The 27,280-nt window shown below is 40.5% G+C and overlaps 1 protein-coding gene across 5 annotated transcripts in view; it reads left to right on the forward strand.

Moving 5' to 3' along the window:
* Positions 1-27,280, forward strand: part of Pde4b (phosphodiesterase 4B) — a 539,717-nt gene that overhangs the window by 391,856 nt on the left and 120,581 nt on the right. For all 5 annotated transcript variants that reach the window (XM_031377963.1, XM_031377964.1, XM_031377965.1 and 2 more), the window contains one exon: positions 24,899-25,093. In XM_031377963.1, coding sequence (XP_031233823.1) covers positions 24,899-25,093 — 195 coding nt within the window. The remainder of the gene's footprint in view (positions 1-24,898; positions 25,094-27,280) is intronic.

The raw sequence follows: 27,280 nt of genomic DNA on the forward strand, positions 1-27,280 counted from the left end.
GGACATCTGGGTTGTTTCCAGTTTCTAGCTATTATAAATAAGGCTGCTATGAACATGGTGGAGCATGTATCCTTATTACATGGCTCTGCAACCTATCTTGAGATCTGGAATAACTATCTCTCCAGTATTGTTCTTTTTGCTCAGAATTCTTGTGGCTACTTGGAGTCTTTTATAGTTCCATATGAATTTTAGGATGGTTTTTCCCCCCTCTTTTTGTTAAAAATGAGATAGGGGTTTTGTCTTTCCACTTTCTTATGTCTCTTAAGGTTTAAAGTTTTAATTGTAAAGGTCCTTCCTCTTTATTCCTAGCTTTTTCATCTTCTTTGAGCCTATGGAGAATGGGAGTGTGCCTATGATCTCTTAGCTGAATGTTTGTTGTTGACTTATAGAAATGCTATTGATTTTTGTAACATAATTGTGAATCCTGCCACACTGCTGAATTTGTTTGTCATTTCTAGAAGTTTCTGGTAGAATTTTTGGGATCGCTTAGGTATAATATCATGTCATATCTGCCAATATGAATAGTTTCACTCTTTCTTTTCATATTTGAATCAGTCTAATTTTCTTCTCTTGCCTTATTTCTCTAGCTAGTGCTAACACACAATATTGAAAAGGAGTGTGGACAGTGGACTGACCTGTCTCATTCCTGGCTTCAGCGGGATTGCCTTGAGTTTGTCTAAAATTCATGATGATGGTGACAGTGGGATTCTCATATAGTTTTTATTATCCCGAGATAGATTCCCTCTAGTTCCACATTCACAGGGAATTTTATCACAAAGGCATGTTAGATTTCATAAGGTATTTTCTATGTGTATTGAGATAATCGTGAATTTTTTTGTTTTTAAGTGTATTTATGTAGTTTATTACATTTATTGACAGATACATACACATTATTGTGTATGTTGGACTTCAGAGATAAAGTCAACTCAGTCATGGTGAATAAACTTTTCAATGCTTATCTGTACTCTGTTCACAGTTATCGTATTAAGCACTTGTGGATCTGTGTTATTGGGGCTATTATCCTGCAGTTTTCACTTCATGGTTGTGTCTTTACCTGGCTTGGATACAATGGCTAATTTTTAACTATACTCTAAGTCATAACCCATGACAATTTCAGTATGATCTGACACATTATTTTAAGGGAACATCAAAAACTCCTGCCTGCATCTCACTGACTATAACTACGTCCCTAAGGCGTCCCTAGCTTCCAGGGAAATGAAAACTGTATGAGCCTGTTTGACAGCTGGATCAATGCCTACTGCCCTTGCTCTGGCTGCCCCTGATTCACTAACCTTTCAAAAACCTATTTGGCCTCCTGGCTTCTTGGGAATCTTTCTCCCCAGGTGACCACCATCCCTTCACAGGCTTAGCTTTTACAAGAAATACTGCTAAATTTGTGTGTCACACATTAACAGCTTCTCTGTATGCATGAGGACTTCTGTGCCATCTCTACCTACCTGCATTTACAGATTTAGGAGAGCCACATGTCCGGATGAGACAGAATGGTAGCATTTCAAGTCTCCCCTCTAAAAAGGCCCATATGTCATTTCTATGCTACCATTTTGGTCCTCTGCTGGCAAGGCTAGAAAACTCAGTGAATAGCTGCATTGTTACACGTTGTTTAACAGTCCCCACAGTGGTCTTTCAGCTTTCTACTCTGCCACTACTTTATGCTTTGTCTCAGAGAACAGCCATCCACGATCATTTAACTGGCAAATGGCAGAGCCTCTATGAAATCTCAGGGCACCCTTTGCGCAACACTTTTAGCCAATCCAGAGCAATAATTTACCACAGTTTATAGGATCTAGTGAGTCCCTCTGAATATTTCTTGATCATTCCAAAGACTGGAGGTTTTTAAAGTAGATGTTTAAGTAGACATTTATAAATGTCCTCTATAGTTGCTGGTGTGAGTTTTCTATCTACCATCATGGACTCCGCTCACACCTGCACTAGGGTGTGTGGAATTGCCAGTTCTAGATGCTGAGGATAAAATAAGAGTATGGAGAACATAGTCAAAAGTGAATGAGCCCAGTGCTAGGGGAGTGTGTGACTCAGCTTGGTTACAATACAGACCAGAAGTGGTGGCATACAAGTCTTGGTAAAAAATCAGACCATGCTCTTAGAGCCTGACTCTTAGCAGTGGTGATGAATTTGAGGTTTAGATAAGGACAGATAAATGCCACTTTCAGTTTTGTTCTACGTGTTCAAATTTTAAAAATTCACTGAGTCCTAAGTATTTGTGTTTAAATATACATTTAATATAAAGTGTGGAAGTAAATGCAACAGTAAGTCTCTACTACAGAGATTGCAAAGGTTGAAAGTTTCTGTTATGATTTTTTTTTCCAAAATAGCAATGAGATTTTTAGCTTGTACACTGGCACAGCTGTTAGTCTTTATATCAATAAAATGGAAAATCAGCTATCACATACATACACAATCGTCCCAGTAAGTATAAATTTTGGTTCTGCCTACGTTAGATAAATGTAACTGGAACACCTCCCAATTCTACATTAAAATAGAATAAACATGTAAAACAGTATAGGAAATGAAATGAGGGTCTGAGTCTTCTAGTCTGTTAGGGAATAATGCTTCAGAATAAAATTAAAAAAAAATGAACAAATAGTGAAGAAGTTAAGTGACTCACTTATAAAATTGAAAAGTAGTGTGTAATGCATATTTATACCTAGGCTGATAGGGATGTCTCGCATTTGTCCACATAACCCAGAATTATTGAAGTGGCACAGAAACAAGTACATGCACCTGTGAATCCAAAGTAGATGGGTCAGAAATGTTGTGTGGAAAGTCATTTGTTCTTTTGATTATTGAAATTGAAGTTCTGGTTGGACCAGGTAACTTACCAGTCAGTTAAGATAATGTGGTAACAAAGAGGAAAATCTATGTTGATGGAAGTGGTTGTGAAAAGCCAAACAAACAAACAAACAAACAAAAAATGGGGAGGGGTGAGATTATTGGAAAAGCTGAGAAGTGCTTGTGGATGAGCCTACCAAACAAATCAGCTCGTCAAACACTCTATTTGGCTGCTTGTAAGTCTGCAGACAGACCTGCAGAAGAAGCGGGTGGAAGAGATGCTTTGCCATCCTGTTTCCTCAGACTCAGGTCTAGAGGCTAACACAGTTGCTGTTATTGAAAGATGACGTTTAAAAGTAACGATACCTTTCCTGAGTGGAAATCTCAACAGGAACCGACAACGAAAGAAGAAAAGGAAGTTGCATTGGTTTAAGATAAAAGGTAGATGGGAGAGGTGGGGAGGATCCAGGGCGAGCTGGAGGAGGGAAGTCTGTAATCAGTATATAGTGTATAAAAATTTATTTTCAATAAAAATAATAAATGAATAACAGAAATAAAATAGAGTAAGAGCTTCTGTGTCACCTTCAAAACACTGATTCTCTACATCACGTTTGGCAAGAATGCTCTGGGCAGGAAGGTTGAAGCTTGCTACAGTGACTTAGGATTCCTGTGCTCTGTATTAGAGCCAAGCACAAAGAAAAGGATGGCCAGGGTATCCAAGGATGCTGCCATGGGGAGCCAGCCCTCCAACCTGCCTGCTCCCTTCTCACCTTAGCACTTAGGGAATTAAGCAGAGGGACTTCCCCTGGTGAAGGACAAGCTGAGACCAGCTCAGGGCCTGTCGGTTTAAATCACAGGAAGATTTAATTTATGAAACTAATGGCCAATGACGCCAGTGTGACAATGACTGGGGACAAGGCCTGAGGACTAATGCAATCACGATGCCATTTATTTTTGGAATGATGACATTTCTGAAAGTCTTCAAATGCAAGATCAGTGCTGCGCTGGCTAGTTTTCTGTCAGCTTGATGCAGGCTAGAGTTATTGGAGAGATGGAAACCCCAGCTGAGAAGATGCCTCTGTAAGATTGTGCTGCAAACCTGTAGAGCATTTTCTCAAACAGTGATTGATGCAGAGGGATCATGTAAGTAGTGCCATTCTTGGGCTCATAGTCCTAGGGTCTATAAGAAAGCAGGCTGAGCAGACCATGGGGGCAAGCCAGTAAGCAGCATCCCTCCATGGCCTCTGCATCAGCTCCTGCCTCCAAGTTCCTTCTTTGTTTGACATGCTCCCCTGACTGTCTTAAATGATGAATGGAAATATAAGCCAAGTGAACTGTTTCCTCCCCCAAGTAGCTTTTGGTTATGATGTTTCATCACAACAATAGACATCCTAGCTAGGACACATGCTAAATGGTTTTATAGGGACTATGTGCATTTTACATAACAATTATACCTGAACTGAGGACAACAGTACATGAAGCAGCCTAAGTCTAAATATGGGCTTCCACAGGAGCACAGGCTGGGAGCCTGGTAGCCTTCTCTAATCCTGAACTTTGGACTGTCTTTCTTATCCTCCAGGCTTGTGTCTTGCTGCATTGGCCAGCTGTCATATTGTTCCCCTAGTTGTCATGGCTTCAGTCACATCAAGGAGACGTGAATAGATGAGAAGATTGTGCGGTATAAAATCCTCAAAAATATTCTAGCTAAAAAAATAATAAACTGCTGTAAAAATGAAAATAAAATAGTCACGTAATTGTAGACTGAATTTTTTGATCAGTCAGAAAAAAATTTTATTTAGTGAGTCTCACAGTTACAGTTGTAAATATTAACATTTAGTTTGTAAACATTTTCATTCCCTGTTAAATTTTCATCCGTGATGTACATGTTTTGTTATGCAAATACAGCAATAAAAAATGTGCACCCTGAATATTATTAACTTATTACCCTTAAAATTGGGTAAACCAAGCTGGGCAGTGGTGGTGCACGCCCTACCCCAGCACTTGGGAGGCAGAGGCAGGCGGATTTCTGAGTTCGAGGCCAGCCTGGTCTACAGAGTGAGTTCCAGGACAGCCAAGGCTACACAGAGAAACCCTGTCTCAAAAAAAAAACAAACAAAAAAAAAATTGGGTAAACCAGATGCGAATTACCCTTTCATCCTTAATAGCTTTTATATGTCATATAATAAACTTATAGGATTTCTTTCTCCCTAACACCAGGTCTATACAGATGCACTTAAAGCTTTAGAAATAGCAAGCCCCTTCCTACACATCAACTCACCTGGCACTGAAAAATACATTAATAACCATTGCTTACATTGCCAAACTTGGGGGTTGTAAGTGACTTATTATACTGAAAATAAGCTTTAATACTCAGAAAGGCTAATTCTGGATCTAAATAGTTCACAGTTATTTGCTTATACCTTGTACTTCTTCATGCTCTAATTCTTTGTTGTTAATACACTTTATTGAAATATATACAACATGCAAATTTTAAAGAACTTTTAAAAATAAAAGTGAAAAAATAAAAGCACTGAGCTTAAGAACTTTCCAACTTTTAGAAATTGTGAAAAGATGAAAGGCCTCGAAAAAGAGCTGAGGAAATAAACTGAAAAATTAAAAGTATCTTGAAAGCTAAATGAAGACAAATATGTGTCAAATTTCTCTGGTATTGGAGAAGGATGACAGCTGAGAATTTCCCACTGCCTAGGACAAGGGATTCAGGATCCTCACCACCTTAAGAGTCCTCTGGAGCACTGTGGTGAACTCAGACTGTGCTGTGAAGACAGGCAATGAGGAAATGAAGACAGCAACCCACAGCATCTTCATGGCTGATGTGTCTCTGGGCTTTCTGCCTAGCATGCATTGAAGCTTCTTGGGGATCAAATAGTTGCTTTGCTTTATTCCGTGTGTTTGAGATTTCTATGCACTGTTGTGGGGATCTGTGAGATAGTAAAGCACTCGCTATAATCAAGGAGATTAAATTCTTGTGATTGTACATTTTTAGTTTTAAAAGAAGCTAAATCTACTCATTTAACAAAAACCTTGAACAAAGGAGAAATTTGTTAACTTTAATCTTCATGTTGTAGCTTGGATCATTAGGTTTCTTCGCTTTCCATTATTTTATCTGCTTTGCCCTAAATCTCCCAATTTCTTCTATCCCCCTGAGAATTCTTTCCCTTTTACTTGAGCACTCTCTCTCTCTCTCTCTTTCTCTCTCTTTCTGTGAGTCTGTCTGTCTGTCTATCTGTCTCTGTTTCTCTGTCTGTCTGTCTGTCTGTGAGTCTGTCTGTCTATCTGTCCCTGTTTCTGTGTCTGTCTGTCTGTCTCTCTCTCTCTCTCTCTCTCTCTCTCTCTCTCTCTCACACACACACACACACACACACACACACACACACACACACGCACACACTCCCACAGATGCCCTTTTAAAACAATCAGTACATTCGATTTTTTGTGTGACTTCTCCTAATTTATTCTGGAGAAATATCTAATAACATTTGTTGATAATAAATCATAGATAAATTAATTCTAGACAATTCTTTGATGGACATCTAATTTTAGCACTTAATGAGATGAAAGAAAATTTAAATGTTAAGGAAATGAGTGTGCTTGTTTGTTCTTACATAAAGAAGAAAATATTGGCTGAATATTTGATACTACAAGACATAGAAGATCTTCCATACTTTTTCAAAGTCAATCTATTGCAATTTTAAATTGTCAGTGCTAAGAACACCACTTCACAGAGACACAAAACGGCACAAATACATTTAGAGTCATTTCAGGCACTGCTGGAAACTGTTTCCTAATCCAAAGCCAAAATTCGCTGAATGAATTTTTGTGAATTTCAGGTCAGCAATTCAAGAATTTTTTTTTTTAAAAAATCATTTTACCTCAATAGAATCCAAGGATACACTCATATGGTACATGCGGAAGAATGCGAGTAGGGGGGCTTTGAAGTCTGTATGTTCCATAATGAAATGGCATTTTCTGTAAGAACAGGAAACTTTACCTGTAAACAGTGAAAACACTGCATGTCACGAATACAATGAGAGTCTGGAATCTGGCTCTCATATGTTTCCAGCAGGGCTCACTGGCGTGCATGGCATGATATCACGTGGAATGCAAAGTGACCGCATTACGTGTTCAGAACCAAGGCAGCAGGGAAGTTCCACCATGGTGCAATAAAGGAGGCAGCTGCCAGGAACATCCTGAGTCATTACATGTTTGATTTTGAGTTAATTTTTGGTCACTTTGTGCAGAAATCTTTTACCATTGCCAAAAGTTTCCCAACCCCCACGTTCAGTTACATGACCTGCATAGTGTAAGAAACTGAAGTACAGGTAAGTTTTAGTTGTAAACGTTTTATGCAAATGCGTTCTAGAACGGATATTCTTCTATCTGCCTTCTTTACCTTGACACAATTATTTTACTGCTTATCTGGATTGATGAGTACTTCATTCTGTCCAAGTGCCACACAGTGATCCACTAGATGGTCACATGACAGGTCACTTTTCCATTCATCTGTGTCACTTGTGTCATTTCTAGCTGCTTCCTATGCAAAGGCTGCAGTGATTGTTCTACATATTGTATCTATTGATAGGTAGCCTTACATCATCCCTTCCTGTGTCTAGGTCTTGAATGTTTGTCTTCTCTAACTGCATTACTTATAACCTTCAGAAAGATATTGAGCACAGATAGTAAGAATAAGCATTCTTCCCTTTTAATATTTTTATGGAAAATAATTCAGTTTTTCATCTAAATGATGATATCACTTAAAGGTGTTTTATGTAGGGTTTGGTTGGTTAAAGGATTTCCCTTTTTTAACTTTCTTTTTTAATCTAGATTGGATGCCGGACTTTTTTCGCATCTACTAAGATAATTTACTCAATTTGTTTTCTCGGCTTGCTTCAGTATGACAAATTACATTGGTTCTGAGCATTACAACATTTTATTTCTTTGAAGATTCATATTTGCCCATCGTAAGTCACCGTGTTTTATTGGATTGGGTAATAAGACTTTTTACACCTGTCATCTGGGCATGCTGTGTCATTTTCTTTGTAAAGGTTCTTGTTTTGTCTGACTTTTGTATTAGAGAAATCTTGACGTCCTGCAATGAGTTGTAAATATTCTCTCTGTCCCAGTATAAATAGAATCAGTAAAATTTCTTTAAATTTTTGCTTTCAGTCTTCTTTGTAGGAAAGTTCTAACCTCAGAGTCAATTCCTGCGATAGGTGCGGGCCTCTTCATGTTCACTTTTCCTTTATGTGCAGGCATTGCTAGCTTGTATAATTTAATGAAATTAGCCATTTAATAGAACCCACCAAATGTATTGGCATAAAGCTATTCGTAGTCCTCCTTACCATCCTTTGTTTGTCTTTAGAATCTCCTCTGTCATCTTTCCCTCTTCTTCCTTGTATCGGGAGTGTGTTTCTCTCTAGATCTTCTCATTTCTTGCTCTCAGTCCAGCTACAGGTTTATGAATTTTCTCATTCAAAGAGACTCATTGCTTTCTTTCTCTTTTTCCAAAATTTATTAAAATGTTATCATGAAGGACTTATAAATGAAAAACAAGACACAATGAAATTTAACCAGACCCCCAACATGTATATATCTTAATGAATATCTGTAGAGTTAAACTAGCCATTCTCAAGCTGTGGAGCTTCACAGTGGATTATACACACACACACACACACACACACACACACACACACACACACAGGGGTTTCTCTGTGTAGCCATGGATGTCCTGGACTCAATTTGTAGATAGACCAAACTGGCATCAAACTTACAGAGCTCTACCTGTCTCTGCCTAACCTAGGACTAGGATTAAAGGCGAGCACCCCCCATTCTCAGCCAAATATATTTTTATGCACTTATCTACCAGCAAAAAATGAAATTCCCTTGGCAGAGTTAAAACTACAAATGGCCTTGCAAACAGAATCAAATGATCTGAACACATCAAAACGATCTTCCATCATGACCAAGTAGGCTTCATCCCAGGGATGCAGGGATGGTTCAACATACGGAAATCTATCAATGTAATCCACTATGTAAACGAACTCAAAGAAAAAAAAACATATGATCATTTCATTAGATGCTGAGAAAGCATTTGGCAAAATCCAACACCCTTCACGATAGAAGTCTTGGAAAGATCAGGTATTCAAGGCCCAGACCTAAACAGAGTAAAAGCAATAGACAGCAAACCAGTAGCCAACATCAAACCAAACAGAGAAAAACTTGAAGCAATCCCACTAAAATCAGGGACTAGACAAGGCTGCCCACTCTCTCCTTACATATTCAATAGTGTACTTGAAGTCTTAGCCAGAACAATTAGACACCAAAAGAAGGTCAAAGGGCTATAAGTTGGAAGGGAAGAACTGAAATTATCACTATTTGCAGATGATATGAGAGTATACTTAAGTGATCCCAAAAACTCCACCAGAGAACTCCTAAACCTGATAAACAACTTCAGCAAAGTAGCTGGATATAAAATTAACTCAAGCAAATCAGTAACCTTCCTCTACACAAAGGATAAACAGACTGGGAAAGAAATTAGGGAAACAACACCCTTCACAACAGTCAAAAATAATATAAGATACCTTGGTGTGACTCTAACTAAGCAAGTGAAAGATCTGTATGACAAGAACTTCAAGTCTCTGAAGAAGGAAATCAAAGAAGATCTCAGAAGGTGGAACGATCTCCCATGCTCGTGGATTGGCAGGATTAATATAATAAAAATGGCCATCTTGCTGAAAGCAATCTACAGATTCAATGCAATCACTATCAAAATTCCAACTCAATTCTTCACAGACTTAGAAAGAGCAATTTGCAAATTCATCTGGAATAACAAAAAACCCAGGATAGTCAAAACTATTCTCAACAATAAAGGAACCTCTGGTGGAATTACTATCTCATACCTTAACCTGTACTACAGAGCAATTGTGATAAAAACTACATGGTATTGGTAAAGTGACAGGCAGGAAGATCAATGGAATAGAATTGAAGACCCAGAAATGAGCCCACAAACCTATGGCCACTTGATCTTTGACAAAAGAGCTAAATCCATCCAGTGGAAAAAAAGACAGCATTTTCAACAAATGGTGCTGGCTCAACTGGTGGTCAGCTTGTAGAAGAATGCAAATCGACCCATTCCTATCTCCTTGTACAAAACTCAAGTCCAAGTGGATCAAGGACCTCCCCATAAAACCAGATACATTGAAGCTAATACAAAAGAAAGTGGGGAAGAGCCTTGAGCACATGGGCACAGGGGAATATTTCCTAAGCAGAAAACAATAGCTTATGCTCTAAGATCAAGAATTGACAAATGGGACCTCATAAAATTGTAAAGCTTTTGTAAGGCAAAGGACACTGTCAATGGGACAAAATGACAACCAACAGATTGGGAAAAGATCCTTACCAATCCTATATCCTATAGAGGGCTAACATCCGATATATACAAAGAGCTCAAGAAGTTAAACTCCAGAGAACCAAATAACCCTATTAAAAATGGGGTACAGAGCTAAATAAAGAATTCTCAACTCAGGAATACCGAATGGCTGAGCAACACCTAAAGAAATGTTCAACATCCTTAGTTATCAGAGAAATGCAAATCAAAACTTGGAATACCCAAAATACAATCCACAAACCACAAGAAACTCAAGAAGGAGGAAGAACAAAGTGTGGATACTTCATTCCTTCTTAAAAGGGGGAACAAAATATCCATGGAAGGAGTTGCAGAGATAAACTATGGAGCAGACACCGAAGGAAAGACAATCCAGAGACTGCCTCACCTGAGGATCCTTCTCATATACAATCATCAAACCTAGACACTATTGTGGATGCCAGCAAATGCTGGCTGACAGGAACCTGATATAGTTGTCTCCTGAGAGGCTCTGCCAGTGCTTGACTAATACAGAAGTGGAGGTTCACAGCCATTCATTGGGCTGAGCACAAGGTTCCTAATGAAGGAGCTCAAGAAAGGACCCAAGGAGCTAAAGGGTGTGCAGCCCCATTGGAGGAACAACAGTATGAACTAACCAGTAGACTCAAAAATCCCAGGGGCAAAACCACCAACCAAAAAGCACACATGGTGGGACTCACGGCTCCAGCTATATATGCAGTAGAGGAGGGCCTAGTCGGTCATCAATGGGCCTAGTCGGTCATCAATGGGAGGACCAAGGGGTCCTGTGAAGGTTCTATGCCCCAGTGTAGGGGAATGCCAGGAGCAGGAAGTGAGAGAGGGTGGGTTGGTGAGCAGGGGGAGGGGGGAGGAAATAGGAGGTTTTTTCAGAGGGGAAACCAGGAAAGGGGAGAACATTTGAAATGTAAATAAAGAAAATATCTAATAAAAAAATAGAAATGGTGCCATGAGTTTATGACTCACAGTCAGCCCTTCCTTAGCACTAGCATTTATCCTTTCTTCTTGTTATATTTTGATTTCTTTTTTCTTTTTTTGACTGTTTCATGCTTTATTGACCTAATTTCAGAATGTTGGAAGCTAAAACTATTTCAAATATTCTACTATTAAGATGCTTCAAGGACTATATTTCAATAATTATATATAAATACAATAATTTATATATGTAATTTTTTTGGTGTATCATTTCTATGAGAAAGTGAAATTTAGGACAGGTGGTGGTGGTATAAGCCTTTTTTTTATATTTTGATTTCTATTGCTATGTTGATCATTATGGCTAAAATGTACTTGGTGAGGAAGGGTTTATGTCACTTACTTTTTGGTATAATAGTTCAACAGCACAGGAACTTGGATGCAGAGGCCTTGGTGCTGCTTACTCATGGCTTGCTCAGCCTGCCTACTTTCTAACCTCCCCCTTTCTCTTTCTCTTTTTTAGTTGCTTATTTGGGATTCTTATTCCTTCAATTTCTTAAACTAGCTACTAAAGCCATTTACATATTTATTTTCTAATAAAAAAACATTTAGTGCCATGGAATTGTTTGTAGATATTCGTAGCTGTGTTCAACAAAGCTTGATATGTAGATTTCCATTTTTATTCAGTTGAGAATATTCAGTATTTCCTTTTTATTTTACTGCTCAATATACAAGTTTGTGTGTGTGTATGTGTGTGTGTTACTTTTATTTTTTTACAGTCCAGTTGTTACCTCTGACCTCCCACAGTTCCTCATCCCATTTCTCCTCCTCCACTGTCTCCAAGAGGATGTCTCCACCCCCTCCCCTCCACCCCCTCCCACCACCTCCTGCCAGGCCTCCCCACTCCCTGGAGCCTCAAGTTGTTATTTCCTTTTTCACTTGGTCTTTGGCCCATGAGCTATTTAGAATATGTTTAAGTTCTCAACACTTGGCCTTACTGTTAATTTCTCATTTAATTTCATTCTGCAATGGGAACAAACTTTGCATGGCTTTAATATTTTTTAAGTTACCCAGACTTATTTTATTGCCCAATAGATCATCTATCTTGGTTATTGTTCCATGCACACTTGGAAAGACCTTGTATTCCACCATTTGTAGCTGCGATCTTTACCGGTGTCGATCAGGGGAAACACACGGTGTTATGCAGGGTTTTCCTTGTCTGCCCTAGGCTACTGTGCCTCCATTTATCAATCACTGAGTTGATAATCCTAATTTTTTTCCTTTCTTCTCATTCAATCCGTCTAGCCTCATGTATTTTGAAATTGTTGTGAGTTGCATAAATATTTAGGATGATTGCTACATAGTGTGCACAGATTTCTTTCTTTATCATTAAGATTTGACTCTCTTTATTCCAGACAATATGGAAGCCATGAAACCCTACTTGTTTGTATAAATTCAGCAAATCTTATTGTGTTCCGTTATCTTCATCTTGGTACATTTTGTAATCTTTTCCTCCGACCCTGTTTCTGTTTTCCTATGTAGAGTGGCGTATTCGAAGCTGCATTGTAGTTGAGACATGTTTTTCACACCATTCTGGAAATGTTTGCCCTTTAATTGTAGAACATGGGTGATTTTATCTTGAAGATATTATCACCATGGTCAGGTCTGAGCATATTATTTGTTCTTTTTTCATCTTATTTCTCTGTTCTTTTAACAGATTTTAGTTAGTCAAGAACAGTTTGCATATTAAACGTCCTTCCGAAAAGTCAGAGGGGCTTCACCACACAGTCTGGCTGTATAGCAGACTTCTTGTGGACAAAGAACGAAGTGAGATCAGAATGGTCTGATTGGACACACTTGGCTTTTGCCTTGTTTGAGCATGGTCTAGTCTCTGGATGGCAGCTGTGATTGCCTGAGGCTTGGCTACTGAACCTGGTGAAACTCTACCCTGCAGCTCCCAGTCTGTTCTTCACTCAGGTAGATTGCAGGTCACCCCAAAGAACTCTATGAATGAAATATATACTTGGACAAAATTTAGTTTAATTTCTTGTATTCCTTTTTCTTCTGCTCTGTTTTGAAAAGTTGTCTATTTTATGTTGCCACTTTCCTCTTTCTTTACTTTATTAGCTATGACTTCTCATCTAAAAAAATAATAGTAAGTGCAAGATTTATACTAAAATAGTTAGCTTATGAGAGTCTAAGTAGAAGCAATGTGATACCACTTCATAGATACCATAAGGATCTTTCATAAAGTGTTTCCACCTCTCCCTTCTTTCACACACACACACACACACACACACACACACACACGAACCTCACAACACATCTTAAATTTTTTGCATTTTACTCAGTAATCTTTTGTGTCCAACTAGATTTTCATCCAGTGTTACTTTTGGCAAGAAGTATTTTCTTCTACCACTCCTTGGACCTTTGGTTTGTGGGTAATTAAGGTCTTCAATTTTCATGATCCCAGTGGAATTCATGGATATCATTTGGTGGGGGTGGGGGTAGGTTTGTTTAGATAGAGATCTTCCATTTCAGTTTGCTGGTATACAAAATAGAAAAGATGATATAGGAAAGGGAGAGTACATCCTGAGGTGGAGAGAGCAAAGTTCAGAACACAGAGGCTGATCTCGCATAAAGCCATGAAACGTATCTGTAGAAGCAAGAAAAGAGAATAGATGTTTAAAGGTGACCAGTTTGTTAGCGTATTCAATCAACACAGGCTTAAATCCAGATCAAATGCCTGAATGCTTGTCAGCAAGTTACACACAAACCTTCTGAACTTAAATTTCCACATCCCTTAGAAGCAGTTTCCTGAAGGCTGGATAGCTGACTCAGCAGTTAAAAGCCTTGGCTGTTCTTGCCCAGGACCTGGATTCTGTTCCTAACATATGAGGCAGCTCACAGCCACCTGTAATTCTAATTCCAGAGGATCCAGTGCTCTCTTCTGGCCTCCGGAAGCACCAGGCATGCAAGTGGTGCATATACTGCATGCACAAAAAAAAACATTCTACACATTCTAAAAATAGTAAATAAATACATTTTTAAAAGGTTCCCTTCTTCCTCACAAAGAGATCAGATGACATATTTAGTCCTCAGCACCTGGAGGGGTACACTCAGTGTACACTTAATGTGCTCAGCATCGTTAGGAAAAAGAAGTAGGGTTTTTCTGTCCAGGCTGCCTAAGAAAGAAGAAGCAACTCTGGAATCTTATTTTTCCATTTGATCTCATGCCTTTTTTCTCTTGCTTTTCTCCCTGCTTCTTCTTCCCAAAGCACATATTTCAAATCCAAATGTCAGGCTGTCTGCAGGTGCGGAGCTCAAGACTGATAACATTTGGGGGCCAGATGTTAACTGACGTAAACACTATTCACAGCTCTGCAGAGTGGCGGCTGAGGCATTGATTTCCAATTTCATGATTACTATTTGAGTTACTGCCACACCTTCCAACCCTTCTACCAAAACTAAAAAGGAAATATGTGGCCTGTTTATCCCAGAGAGAATATATTCAGTAATTTAAAATATAAAATCCCTTAAATGTTAAGCAATTGCATTTTCAAGCAGGATTGGGAACACAGCTTTCAGACCAATCCCTTCATTTTTTTCAATGCCTCTGAAAGGCCGATGGCTTCTGATTGCCTAATGGGAAAATAATCTCATTTTCAAAATCAACCCACAGTAATAACTACAAAAAGGTATTTCAAATCTGTGACAAGATTTATATCAATCTTTTACATTTTTTATTTATCAACATTTCAAATTTCATCCCCCTTCCCAGTCTCCCCTCACAACTCCCCCACTCCATTGCCCCCTCTCCTTTACCTCTAAGAGGGTGCTTCCCCACACACCCACTCCCCGCCTCACCTCTCTAGCATTCCCCTTCACTGGGGCAACAAGCCTCTACAGGACCAAGTGCCTCCCTTCCCACTGATGCCTGAGAATGCAGTCCTCTGCTGTATACATAGCAGAAGCCATGGACCGACTCATGTATATTCTTTACTTGGAGGTTTAGTCCCTGGGAGTTCTGAGGGGGTCTGGTTAGTTGATATCTTTGTTCTTCCTATGGGGTTGCAATGCCCTTCAGCTGCTTCCGTCCTTCCCCTAATTCTTCCATTGAGGCTCCCAGGCTCAGTCCAATGATTGGCTGTGAGTATCTGCATCTGTCTAAGGTGCTGTCAGAGCCTCTCAGAGGACAGCAATACCAGGCTCCTGTTGGTAAGCACCTCCTGGGTTTGGTATCTGCAGATGCGATGGATGCCAAGGTGGGATTGTCTCTGAAGAGACCACTTCAAGTAGATAGCCATGGCCCCCAGTTGAGAGATGGGGCCATTCACGCAGAATTGTTCCTGTCTAAAGGAAACATAGGGACAAAAAAAAAAAAATGGAGCAGAGACTGAAGGAAAGGTCAACTTTTGTTTTAGTTTTGAATTCCTTTAGAATTTGTGTGGAAGCTCACTTAGATGGGAAATAGGTAAGACAGCTCCTCCCCAAATGAATGAAAGTCCAAGAAGCTAGTAAGCTTGGTGTTTGGGAAACACCAAGATATTACTGGTGTTCAGTCACTCATTAATCCACAGAACAGGCAGCTGCTCAGAATTTGTGCTGGGTTCCAGACAAATGCCAAGCACTGCTAGTTAAGCCATTGGCAAGGGCAACAGATTGCCTTAACTGGGGTTTAGAGTTGATAAGAGTGGAAGGCAATTTTGAAAAAATAAAAAACTTAAAAATGGCACAGAGCTATGAGAGATGCCTTGGGGAAAAGGGAGCTCTTTAAAAATAGTATTTTGAGAAAGAAACTGTCTAGTAACTTACTCCAAGGCTAGAGAATAAGAAAAACGGTCACATGAAGAACAAAAGGTTAAGCAGGGTGAGAAGCCAGAGTTTATTCATTCATCAACAAATCGTTATTTAACACTTTACCTGAACTAGGATTTGGCCTGGTCCTCAATCAGGGTAGTCTAAGGCTGAATTCGACAGAACAGAGGTAGTATGAGCAGATGTGGTCGAAGACCACAGAAAGAAGTTTAGAATTTACTCTTGGGACTATATTATGATTTTACTTTTGTGTTATACTGATCCTCTCTCTCTCTCTCTCTCTCTCTCTCTCTCTCTCTCTCTCTCTCTCTCTCTCTCTCTCTCTTTATCTCTATCTCTCTGCCTGTCTCTGTCTCAGTGTCCATGTGTGTGTGTGTGTGTGTGTGTGTGTGTGTGTGTGTGTGTGTGCATGCATATAAAAGGTGTTCTATGTTCTTGAAGAGCAGGGTCTTCTGGGGACCAATGAGTAGAGGAGAGTTACACAAATGCTTTGATAGACACAAATAAACACCTGGCTATCTATCGATACAGGTGCAGCTGTGAGGGGTGGTAAATCTCGGGGAAGAGGAAAAACATGAGAAAAGGTAACTCAGCAACTTAACCATCATTGCAAACTGTAAACCCAACTATCATCTGACCCAGTTCTTCAGTTAAATGTGAGTGAGGAAACAGAGAGATGTCAGGATCCAACGATACCCTGTCACAACCCCTGCCCTATCTTAGTTCTGACAGTACCATCCGAGGAAAGCAGATGACACCTCTGTGGGGAGGCAGTTGAGGGCTCTTAACCATATAGGGTGAATCTGCTCACCACAATATTGAGCTTTTTTTATGGCATTTATATTATTTACAAATATCATTTTTGATTGTGATTATCTATTGTTAATTCTTCCCTCAGGGACCCTTTTCTATATTGCTGTAACCACAGGGTAAGAACCATGCCTTGTTTTTGAGAGGGTGCTAATAAGTGTTTGCTGAATGACCTTCATCACCATTAGTACAAATTCACACTCAAAAATCTTTTTCTGTTAAGAAAATATTCATGAGATGTCTCATCTTAGAGGCACCCCAGAGATCTTTTCCTCACAGACTCATTTCCTATTGAAGTCTGGAGTCAGAGTACAAGGAGTCCCTGTTTTAGTCTGTTCCCTACAGCATGGACAGTAGGAGCCAGATCCCCAGAGCATTCCAACATTATCCCTGGTAAAGTCTATGTAGAGTTATTGACAATTAATGTAATTTTCAAAACTCCTGGGGAAGAAAAACACATCAATAGAAAGCTGGTTCCAGAATGCAGATGAGCTGACCACTAGGCTTCTCCTCATGGTGTCTGGGAGTAGAGTCACAGAGTTTAGAAGTGAATTCTCAAGGCAGAATTCACGAGTCTATCGTCACTGTGCCCAGAGAAGTTCTGCTCTGGCTGGGGCATGGACTCATCATCACACCGTCTGTGATTTTGTACAGTTAAGCTTTTCATTAGGAAAGCCACCAGTTGGTTCTATAGACGTGGATCTCTGTTACCGTGTAGAGGGATGGATCCCTGTCGAGCTTACCTTCTACAGGACCAGATAGCACAGAGAAGTACCCTGCCAGTGTAAATACCTAAGGAAATAGGTAAATGGCTATTTTTTCTTTTCAAATGCTAAACAAGTGTTTGAAGATGTTAATCTAAGTATAAATGGGGAAAAAATCTTTTCTAATAGAACATTAATGAAACTGGTTTTTGTGAACAACGTTCCCACCATGTATATAACCTCTATACAAACTCTAGACACTGATGCTCCTAAGATGGCATTCTCAGAGTGTTGCAGGGAGAAGGGGGAACGAAGGTTAATGTCAGAGGATTAGAGTCATTCTACTCAAGTACTCCACTGCAGTCTTTGACTGACAAACATTTTAACCCAAGTGGATTGGCCTGTCAGATTAGAGATGTCAACTGTGGGATTCTTGCATTCATTCAACAACCATGGATGTGTGTCCTGATATGAGAGTCACTCCAGGCTCTGGAACTACAGAAATGAATTAAGGCATAAGTCTTGCTTCTAGGAGACTGTGGTCTACAGAAAGAGAGATCACTAAGGTGAGGAAGACAGCCCCAACATGACAAGCTCTGAGTCAAGAGGGCCTCATGTAGGAAAGGACCTAGGGCACAGATTATATAACAGTATCATAAAAAAGAGGCCACTTCAAGTGAAGTTTTATACTTTAGAGCCTTCATTCTTTCCCTCTTTCAAATAGGTCACAAAGAATAAGCCTAGCAAACTGTGAGGATTAAATGATGCAGATGATGCTCCGTGAGTCGTTTTTAAAAAAAAGACAGCAAAAGGAAAAGCAGAGCTCGGTCCCCAGGGCAGTATGCAGCTCTGCTGACCCGAGCATTTAAATCTTTTTTCGTAGAGTTTGTCTTTCCAGTGGGAAGATTTGTTAAGAGTCTGTCAAAGGAACTCAGCTAGAGAACATTTCCACTAATTCAGAAAGGACCTATTCCTAGGACTCGGCTTTATGACTCTTCATTACAGACATCGGGCTTATGCAGGTAATTGGGAGTCAGGAAAGCATCACCCTAGGGACAATGGCAAGGCCATTCTGTGACCTCCCAGTTCAGCTTGAGTTCCTGAAGGCAGAGCTGCTCCTGGTTTAATCAAAAGCTTCATGCACACCTTGCACTTCTGTTCTTTATCTCTGATTTTTTCCTTCCCGTTTCAGGAAGTTGACTTCTCATCTCTTCCCTTCAAGTCTTGCTTAAATTGGAGGCCAGAAAACCCTGAGAAACAGTGGTGCCTTCTGCCATCTGCTGGCTCCTTCCTGTCACCAGCCCAAAGCTGGTTTAGCAAAGATTCCAAGGGATGAGAGGCGCCACTGTCAGAGAAGGTGTGAGGCAGATGATGATGCCACTTTTCTCACAAAGCAAAGAGATGAGAGGGGTCTATTGTAGCTAGTGGTATGATGCTCAGCAGGCTTGTTTTAGGGAAAACACAATTGTGTTTCTTTCAGATTTTATTCTTAACATCATTACTGCATAAGACTGACCAAGTAAAGTCACATTCTTTGTAGATGCATTTGAAGGCAACAACAGTAATTGATGCTAAGGATGATCAAAGTAAGGGTAGGTACTGAGAAGGAGAAAGAAACCAGGAGAAATATTCTTCAGTGCATTGCAGTATTATTTGATTGGTGTGGGCAACATTTTTTTTTTAAGGATCTGCTGTTTGCAAGATTCTGACCCAAATATCTGGGACACAAAACCAGGTACTATTTCCTCTCTTGACTATGACAATGTATTGGGAAGCATTTAAATAAATGGAAACTTAAACAGAGACCCGCAAGTACTCTCATGCTAGTCTAGCTCACCATGGGTTTGAGGATGCCATCAACTGTGGCCAGAAAATAGTTGGGGAAATATGTATCTGTAGCAAACTTGTATAGATTTTATTTTCTTACCATACTGTAAAGAATAGAGTGTATTAACTGTGTATCTAAAATTTGCATTGCATTTTATATTATAAGTAAGCCTCAAAATGATTGGAGTTACACAGGAGGAGGTGTGGAGATTATATGTCAATACTAAGCCATTTCATAAAGGGGACCTAAGCACCCACATCTTTGGGGTTTGGAACAGAATGGGTGTTTCTGGAATTGATCTCTGGGCAACATCAAAAACAATTGTTCTACATGAAGAACTGTGAGGAAGCACAGAGGAGGGATGGGTATCAGTTGATCCAAGGTGATGTTAGAAGGGAGCCTTGTACTGGAGGCAGCAGTGGGAAAGGCTGCCAATTCCAGGAATGTTGCCACTGCCCAAGGAGTGGAGATCTTCCACTGCTAAGCAGAAAAATGCTGTTAAAGCATTAGATAGTAGATAAAATTCCCTTGGCTGTATAGGGATGCCAATAGGCTAGGAGAAGCTAGCCCAACCAAGTAGAGAGGCTGCATACAATGCTTTGGAGATGGGTGAGCAAGCCTGCTAGGACAGGTTGCTCTCTTGTCCTGGAAGAAAGGTGTCTTTAACCAGTCCATATGTTGGACATAGACAACCTCTTTTATACAAGTATATGGCTAATTACAACATCAGAAATGTATGAGCTGCATCCTCCAAATTCACCCGAAATGTCAGCGTAACTTCATAAATGGTAGATCATCAAGTATTTGCAACCTTAACTACACCAGCACCAGTACTACTTGGAATCATAAATACAATCACCAAATATAAGAGAATGGTTCTGAAAATTGTGGTACAGCTGCTGGGTGAACAATTAAGTAGTACATGGGAAGTTTTAATTCTAGAAGCCACAGTGAATGGCAAAAGCTTATAAAAATCAGTATTCAATCAATATGAAAAATGTTCAGATGGGGGCTGGGAAGAGAGCTCAGCTCATAGATTGCTTGCCATGAAGGGATATGGACCTGAGCTTGGAGCCTCAGAACCAATGTAAAACCTAGACAAAGAAGCAGTATATGTCTGTAATTGCATTGTGAGAGTAGAGGAGGGACAGAGACAGGCAGAGCCCTGTAGCTCATCATCCAGCCAAGTCTAGCCAAGTCAACAAATACCCTGGTAAGTAGAGAACAACTGAGAAAGACATCTGTCATTGACCCCTAGCTTCTGCATGCATGCATGTGATGGTGGGTGCACCTTCCCCCCAACACATACGTGCACACCACTTACTCACCCACCCACTCACCCACATACACAACATACACATATACATACGTGGATAGAAAATACTGAACTACTAGCAATGACACTTTTCTTCTTCTGCCTGTTTTATAGAGCTTTCTTGTACTGCTTATATAATGTCTGACTGTAAAGAAGCCTAAAGATGAAATGTGTGTCCCAATTAAGGCAGAGACAGAAAATGCCCTAGATAAATGATGACCCTATTTATGTGTTTGCTTCTGCCTTTGCAGGCTCATTTTTCTTCCTGATTGTATGCTGGTTTGCATGGTATATTCATTTCACTTGTTAAGGCCTCCTTCAGTCTTTCTCTTCACCAACACTGTCCCCTTACTCCTTCAATCTGTAGGGTGTCTTGTGATGTCTGCCCACTAGGTTTTGCTATGACTGGGGCAGGTGTCTGGTTGGTGATTCACATTTGTTCCGAAGCTGTCCATCTGTACTGGTTGCTTTGAACCAGTACCCCAGGGGATGTGAAAGGCCGTTTGCCATCTCTGCCACTGAGATCTCTTCCTGGCTTCTCCTGAATTCCAGCAAGCTCCCTCCCTTTTGAGTTTAGGCTACAAGGTTACAGGGTAAAGGGAAAAAAAAAAGAAAAGAAAATCAAAGAGGAAAGAGTTTGTGTGGGGAGGAATCTAGTGTCAGCTCATCTGGCCAACATGCTTAATAAGTATGCCAGAGCACCCCTTTCCCAGCCTCACTTTCTCCTGCTACTGTCTTGTGAACTTAGCCTCTGCACAGCAGGAAGGCTGATAGCAGGAAGATAAATGAGCTCTACTAGCAAACTCATGGGAAAAGTTCTAAGAGTTGCTATACTTGGCCAAATGCTGGTGTAAGTACAGAGAGGGTTGACAGTCATGATAGTCAGAGGCATCACCTGAGCAATGACCGAAGCGCTCAAGCTAGAGACTGCCTGGCATCCCAAACCCTGACCTTTTGGTCTTGCCCATGCTGGAGCTTAAGGCTATGGCTGTAGAGCCACCCTTAAAAGTATTCTGATGGCTTGCTATCAAAAGGCTATGAAGATGTACACCAAAATGAATAATTATAATAATACAATCATACATGAAGTTTAGAAGTTCACTCCACTTAGGCTTTGGCTAATCCCAGTTTCACCTTTTAAGAACCTGCCCTCTTTGCCATTAAGAAGAGTTCAGAAGGTTGGAGAGAGATGGCTCAGTGCTTAAGAGTGTCAGCTACCCTTTCAGAGGTCCCAGGTTAGATTCCCAGTACCCACACACTTTCAACCATCTGTAACTCTGCTCTCTTCTGGCCTCCAGGGGAAGGGGCATGCATGTAATGCAAGACATATGAACAGGCAAAGAACCATACACCTACAAATAGATTATATATGTGTATATATATATATTATTATATAATATACATATATATTATATAATATATATATATTATACATATTATATATGTATAATATGTATATATACATATATACACACATATATAGATTATATGTGTATATGTATATACACATATATAATATGTTCACAGAAAGAATCAGGACATACAAGATTTGCATGTCACAAAGAATTCTTCTAGCTGGGTGGTAGTGGCTCATGCCTTTAATCCCAGCACTTGGGAGGCAGAGACAGGTGGATTTCTGAGTTCAAGGCCAACCTGGTCTACAGAGTGAGTTCCAGGACAGGTGGGGCTATACAGAGAAACCCTGTCTCCAACCCCCCTCCCCAAAAAAATTAAAAAAAAAAAAAGAATTCTTCTTTACAAAGTAACTGCTTAGTTTCTCAACAACTAGTAGAGATCTCACTCGAGGCAAATTTGCAATGTGCTTCATTATATTTCCACTTGTTATGAAGTACAAGTCAGGCAGGCTGGCAAGAACATGAGTTCAAAGGATTACACACCTGCCTGCAAGCACTGGGAAGGTGTCTATCCCAGAACCCTGGGCTTCTGAGAAGGTTCATCTGTGGAGTCCTGTCAGCCCTGGCACATAGGAGGTGGTTGCAGCACCTGCTTAGCCCTTTGCCTAGGAATCCTCATGACTGCTTCCTATCAGACTTTGTATAGATCTGAAAGCAGCTTTGATCAACAGTCTCTAGGGTGGCACCATACTCCCTCATCTGGTTCCAAGAGAAGCCAGAGTTCAAGGCAGCCTGCTGCCTCCTTCTGGCTATTCAAGATGGCACTTTGTGTCCCTGGAGAATCATTCAAGAGTGGCCATAGACTGCCTCTTAACATACCAACTACAACTTTTGTAAGAAAATAAATGGCACTCCATTACCCAGCATGCCATTATGGAGCTGAGGGTGAGAACAGCTGTAAAGACCTGGAGTTGGAAAACCGGCCTTCCAGTGTTCCATCCAGCAACTAGATTAGCTCTCTATCATCTGTGGTCTTTGTATGCTTTCAGTCACCCATCATCAAAGATGTCTCAAAGATGAAGAAGTCTAGAAATAAATATTTCGTGAGTTTTAAATAGCATTTATCACAGTATTCCTCATCTCAATAAGTTCGTGTATGTGTGTGTGTGTCTGTATGTGTGTGTGTATGTGTTCATGTAAACACATGTGCACATGCTTGTGCAAGACAGAGGTCCACATTAAATGACTTCCTTAAGAACTCCCTGCTTTATTTCTTGGCACCAGGTCTGTCAGCAATCCTGGGCTTCACTGATGTGCATAGACTAGCTGGCCAGTGAGCTTTTGAGATTTGCTTCTGTACTTCCAGTGCTGGAATTACAGCTCTGACCCTGCACATGCTTTTTCACAGAGGTGCTTCAACTCCAGAGTCTGATCTCTGTGTTTTCACATAAAGAATCTATATCCTATATCCACAGGGTTATGTCTCCATCTCTATAGTATCATTAAGAATCGTCTTGGTCATAGTTGATGTGAATCTCTTGCTGTGGCTGATTTACAAACATTATCACCTGTGTGTCTGTATAGGAACAAACAGTATGCATGGAGCTGTTTGGCATCTGTTTTTTTTTCAGACATCTGCTGAGGGTTTCAGGATGTATCCCCTCCATCTCAATGAGTACAGGGAAACCAGTAATCGAGCATGTTCCCTTAAACAAGATATTGATGTTTGGTTTTCCTTGTCTTACTTACCTCCAATGTAATGGAATCCTATTATATAGCTTGCAGAGTGTGTGGGGCTTAATGAAATAATATACCAGAAAGTACCTTGTGAATTTAAGAAATATAAGTAAAAGCAAAACACACACACACAGAGAACAGATTAAGATTTCTGAGAGGATTGTGGCAGCTAGGTAAACATAAAGGAAGCTGAACTAGATAAAGGCCATCCTTACCCCCTATGCCTCTTTCCGAAGTCTCTCAGCAGTGAGAGACAACAGGAGTCAGCGAGTGTTTGAGAGAAACTGAGGAAGGTGGTCTCTGTCCATTTGAAGCTAAGTGGAGCTACGATTCCAGAAAGAAAAACATCTGGGATGGTTAAAGAAAACTTGGGAAGGACACACTGCTCTACGGTGATGGCAGGCTGGGGCAGAAACAAGACACATAGGGCAGAAAAAAAATCACATAGCTCTCGCTTATGTTCAAGACACCAAGCTTCTAAAACCAGCACTGGGCTTGAAGGCACCTTCTCTGGGTAAGGGGTGCTGATCAGAACCCCCCTGGCCTTCTGCTCTGACAGCCTGTGATGGTATTCTTCTCCAGAGCCCCAGCTCAGCAGCCTGGGACTGTAATTTGGTGTTATCAGATTAATTAAGTCATTTATGTGGCTAAATTTACATATGAATATTAAATATCAGGCTGGGCCTCTCTAATCAGACAGCCAGTGTTTTCAGGGTAACACTTTGTTCCCAAAACATTCAGAAATATGCAAATTGGATTCTTTAATGAGGCTGATATTTATGTGAGGAAGAAGTCTTCCAGCTAGGAAGCCTTCCCATGATAGTTTTGTCTGACACCTAGAGCTGTGCTAGATGCCTCCCTCTGGTGTTGCTCATTATCAACAACTTTATTTATTTATTTTGTTTTTCATTCTGAATCTGTGACAGTTGGTCAGGCTGTGGAGAGGTCATAAGCTTTGCCCTTGGGTCCAAATTCTGGGTTACTATTTATTAATAGTAAACCTGGGTAATGAGTGGAGTTTGTGGATCTTGGCTTTCTATGGACAAAATAGGAAAGACTGCAACCAAGACCTGTGCTACAGACTAAAACTCTGCAAAGCTTTGCACACAGTCCCTGACACCTGTAAGTTCTCCAGATATGTGAGCTGTCCTCTGCAGTTCTCAAGTGACCAGACTCTCCTGTTTTCCTTTTAAGCTTTGATGTGGAAAATGGCCCTTCTCCAGGTCGGAGCCCATTGGACCCTCAAGCCAGCTCTTCTTCAGGACTGGTACTTCATGCCGCCTTTCCTGGGCACAGCCAACGCAGAGAGTCTTTCCTCTACAGATCCGACAGCGACTATGACTTGTCACCAAAAGCGATGTCAAGGAACTCATCACTTCCCAGTGAGCAGTAAGTAAAACTCTTCCGGTTCCTCACCGGGTTTCAGCCTCACCCTTGACCTTACTGAAGCAGGAGCAGCAACTGTTGCCATCCCAATGGAGGCAGGAGAGAAACTGAACAAGTGACAAAGGCACCTAACCCAAGGACTTGCAGAATATTGACTAGGGTTCCCATGGTGTAAAAAGAAAACAAACCGAAAATCTCAAGCAAAGTGTTCATGATATCTGAAAACTCGTACTGGGTTTATTTCCTGAACTGTTAAATTGTTTATGGAACGGAAACCTTAACACCTTTTGCAATTCATACTTGAATATATGGATGGATGAGGCCTTGGGCTGCAACAAAAATGGTGGTTGCTCACTATCCTCACTCACTGGCCTGTGCGCTGACGTTTAGGTAAGGGATCACCCAGCCACATGCCAGGGTCCCTTTGGTGAAACTTCACCATCTTATTTACCCACTGCCTGACTCCTTGGAGAAACACAGAGCAGTCAAAGCATGGACAAAATTCTTGATTGGCTCATACTGATTGCACATAACACGTTTGTTATATAAAGAATGACATAGGGTTTGTATTGCCTTTTTGCTTAAGTTTCTGAACCCAAATAAGATTGGTTGCTGAAAGCCATGACTTAAAAGGTTTCTGGGCACACCCTCAATCATTTTAAACACTGCCTGTTATGAAAGTGTGAGTAACTCCGAAAATCTCCAGTCGGGAAAAGTCCACCAGGTTCTTGTCCTCTGTTAAAAAGAAACCCCCAAAGATTCACCTTCTTGTGAAAAGGGGAAGGAATGCTTTAAAGTTGGCAGTAGGAAATATTTTGCAGACTCCCTCTGCTGGCAACTTTTATTGGAAGTCCTCTCGCCTCGCCTAGAGACTAGAGAGCTGGCTTAGCTATTAACAGCACTTGTTGCTCTTGCCGAAGACCGAGGTTAGGTTGCCTGTAGCCCCATGGTTGCTCACAATTAACTGAAACCCTGGTTCTAGGCGATCTAACACCCTCTTCTGGCCTCTGTGGACACCAAACACATGTATGGTACACATATATACATGCAGGCAAATACTTATATGCATGTAAGAAAAACAAAGCCATCTGTCTTTAAGGTAGTATATAGTTATAAAACATTCCAATCATGAGTAGGCCAAAATCCACATTTTTTTTTTACTTACTTGTAAAATATCTATTGACTCTCCTGTATACTTTGCAGTATGCTAGGCTGCAGAGGTTTTAAAAAGTGAGCAAAACAATATGAAAAATCGCAGATGGGTTACAGCCAGCTCTCATTCCTCAAAAGTCTGTGGGCTCTGAAGGAGACTGTACTAATTGGCAATGATAAGGGACACACGCACACACACCAAGCTCTGCAGCACAGGAGGCAACTCACATTGAATGAGCATGTGCTGAAGGCCAGGTTCCTTTGCATGTGCTAGCTGTTAGCCTAACATCCACACCGTAGACACTGCCCAGCCTACAGAGTCTGGATTTTATCATGGGAGAGTAAGAGAAAGGCAGTGAACTCAAAGTAAGCACAGGTGCATTCTCAGGCCATTTTACAAACAAAAGGCTGGCTTTGGAATATATGTATTTCCTGGATTAATTCTTAACTTTGCTAGTTCCCAAGCTCATTTGAAACCCCACAAGGAGTCTCCAGCTCACGCAGCCTTTATAGAAGAGGCTAATTAAACCCTGAATTAAATTCTCCCATTTCCTTATGTGGAATAGAAGTGATACGGAAAGTTTAAACTTGAAGATAATTGAAAACATAAAAGCCAGCTCTGTCTCTGGCTTATGAAACTACAGTTGTAAATATCTCTGCATCCAGCATCCCTGCCACTTGCTTTATCTCTTCATAATTTCACAGGCCACTTAAACATTCCCTTACCTTTAGCACCTATACGAAATTGCCAACTTCAGTTCTGGACAAACAAGAATTATGTGTGAAAATTATCTAGCATCGTTCTTTTAAATGTTTTTATGTCTACTAGTCCCCTACCGTGCATGCGTGCGTGCGTGCGTGTGTGAGTGAGTGTGTGTGTGTGTGTGTGTGTGTGTGTGTGTGTGTGTGTGTGTGGCAAACACATGGGTATGTGGGTAACTATGTGTATGTGTCTCTATGTGTGTGTGTGTGTGTGTGATGTACATAGGTATGTGGGTGACAGTGTGTGTGTGCGTGTGAGTTTGTGTGAGATGCATT

This window comes from Mastomys coucha, unplaced genomic scaffold (assembly GCF_008632895.1).
Source record: "Mastomys coucha isolate ucsf_1 unplaced genomic scaffold, UCSF_Mcou_1 pScaffold18, whole genome shotgun sequence".
In the NCBI taxonomy this organism is placed as follows: Eukaryota; Metazoa; Chordata; class Mammalia; order Rodentia; family Muridae; genus Mastomys; species Mastomys coucha.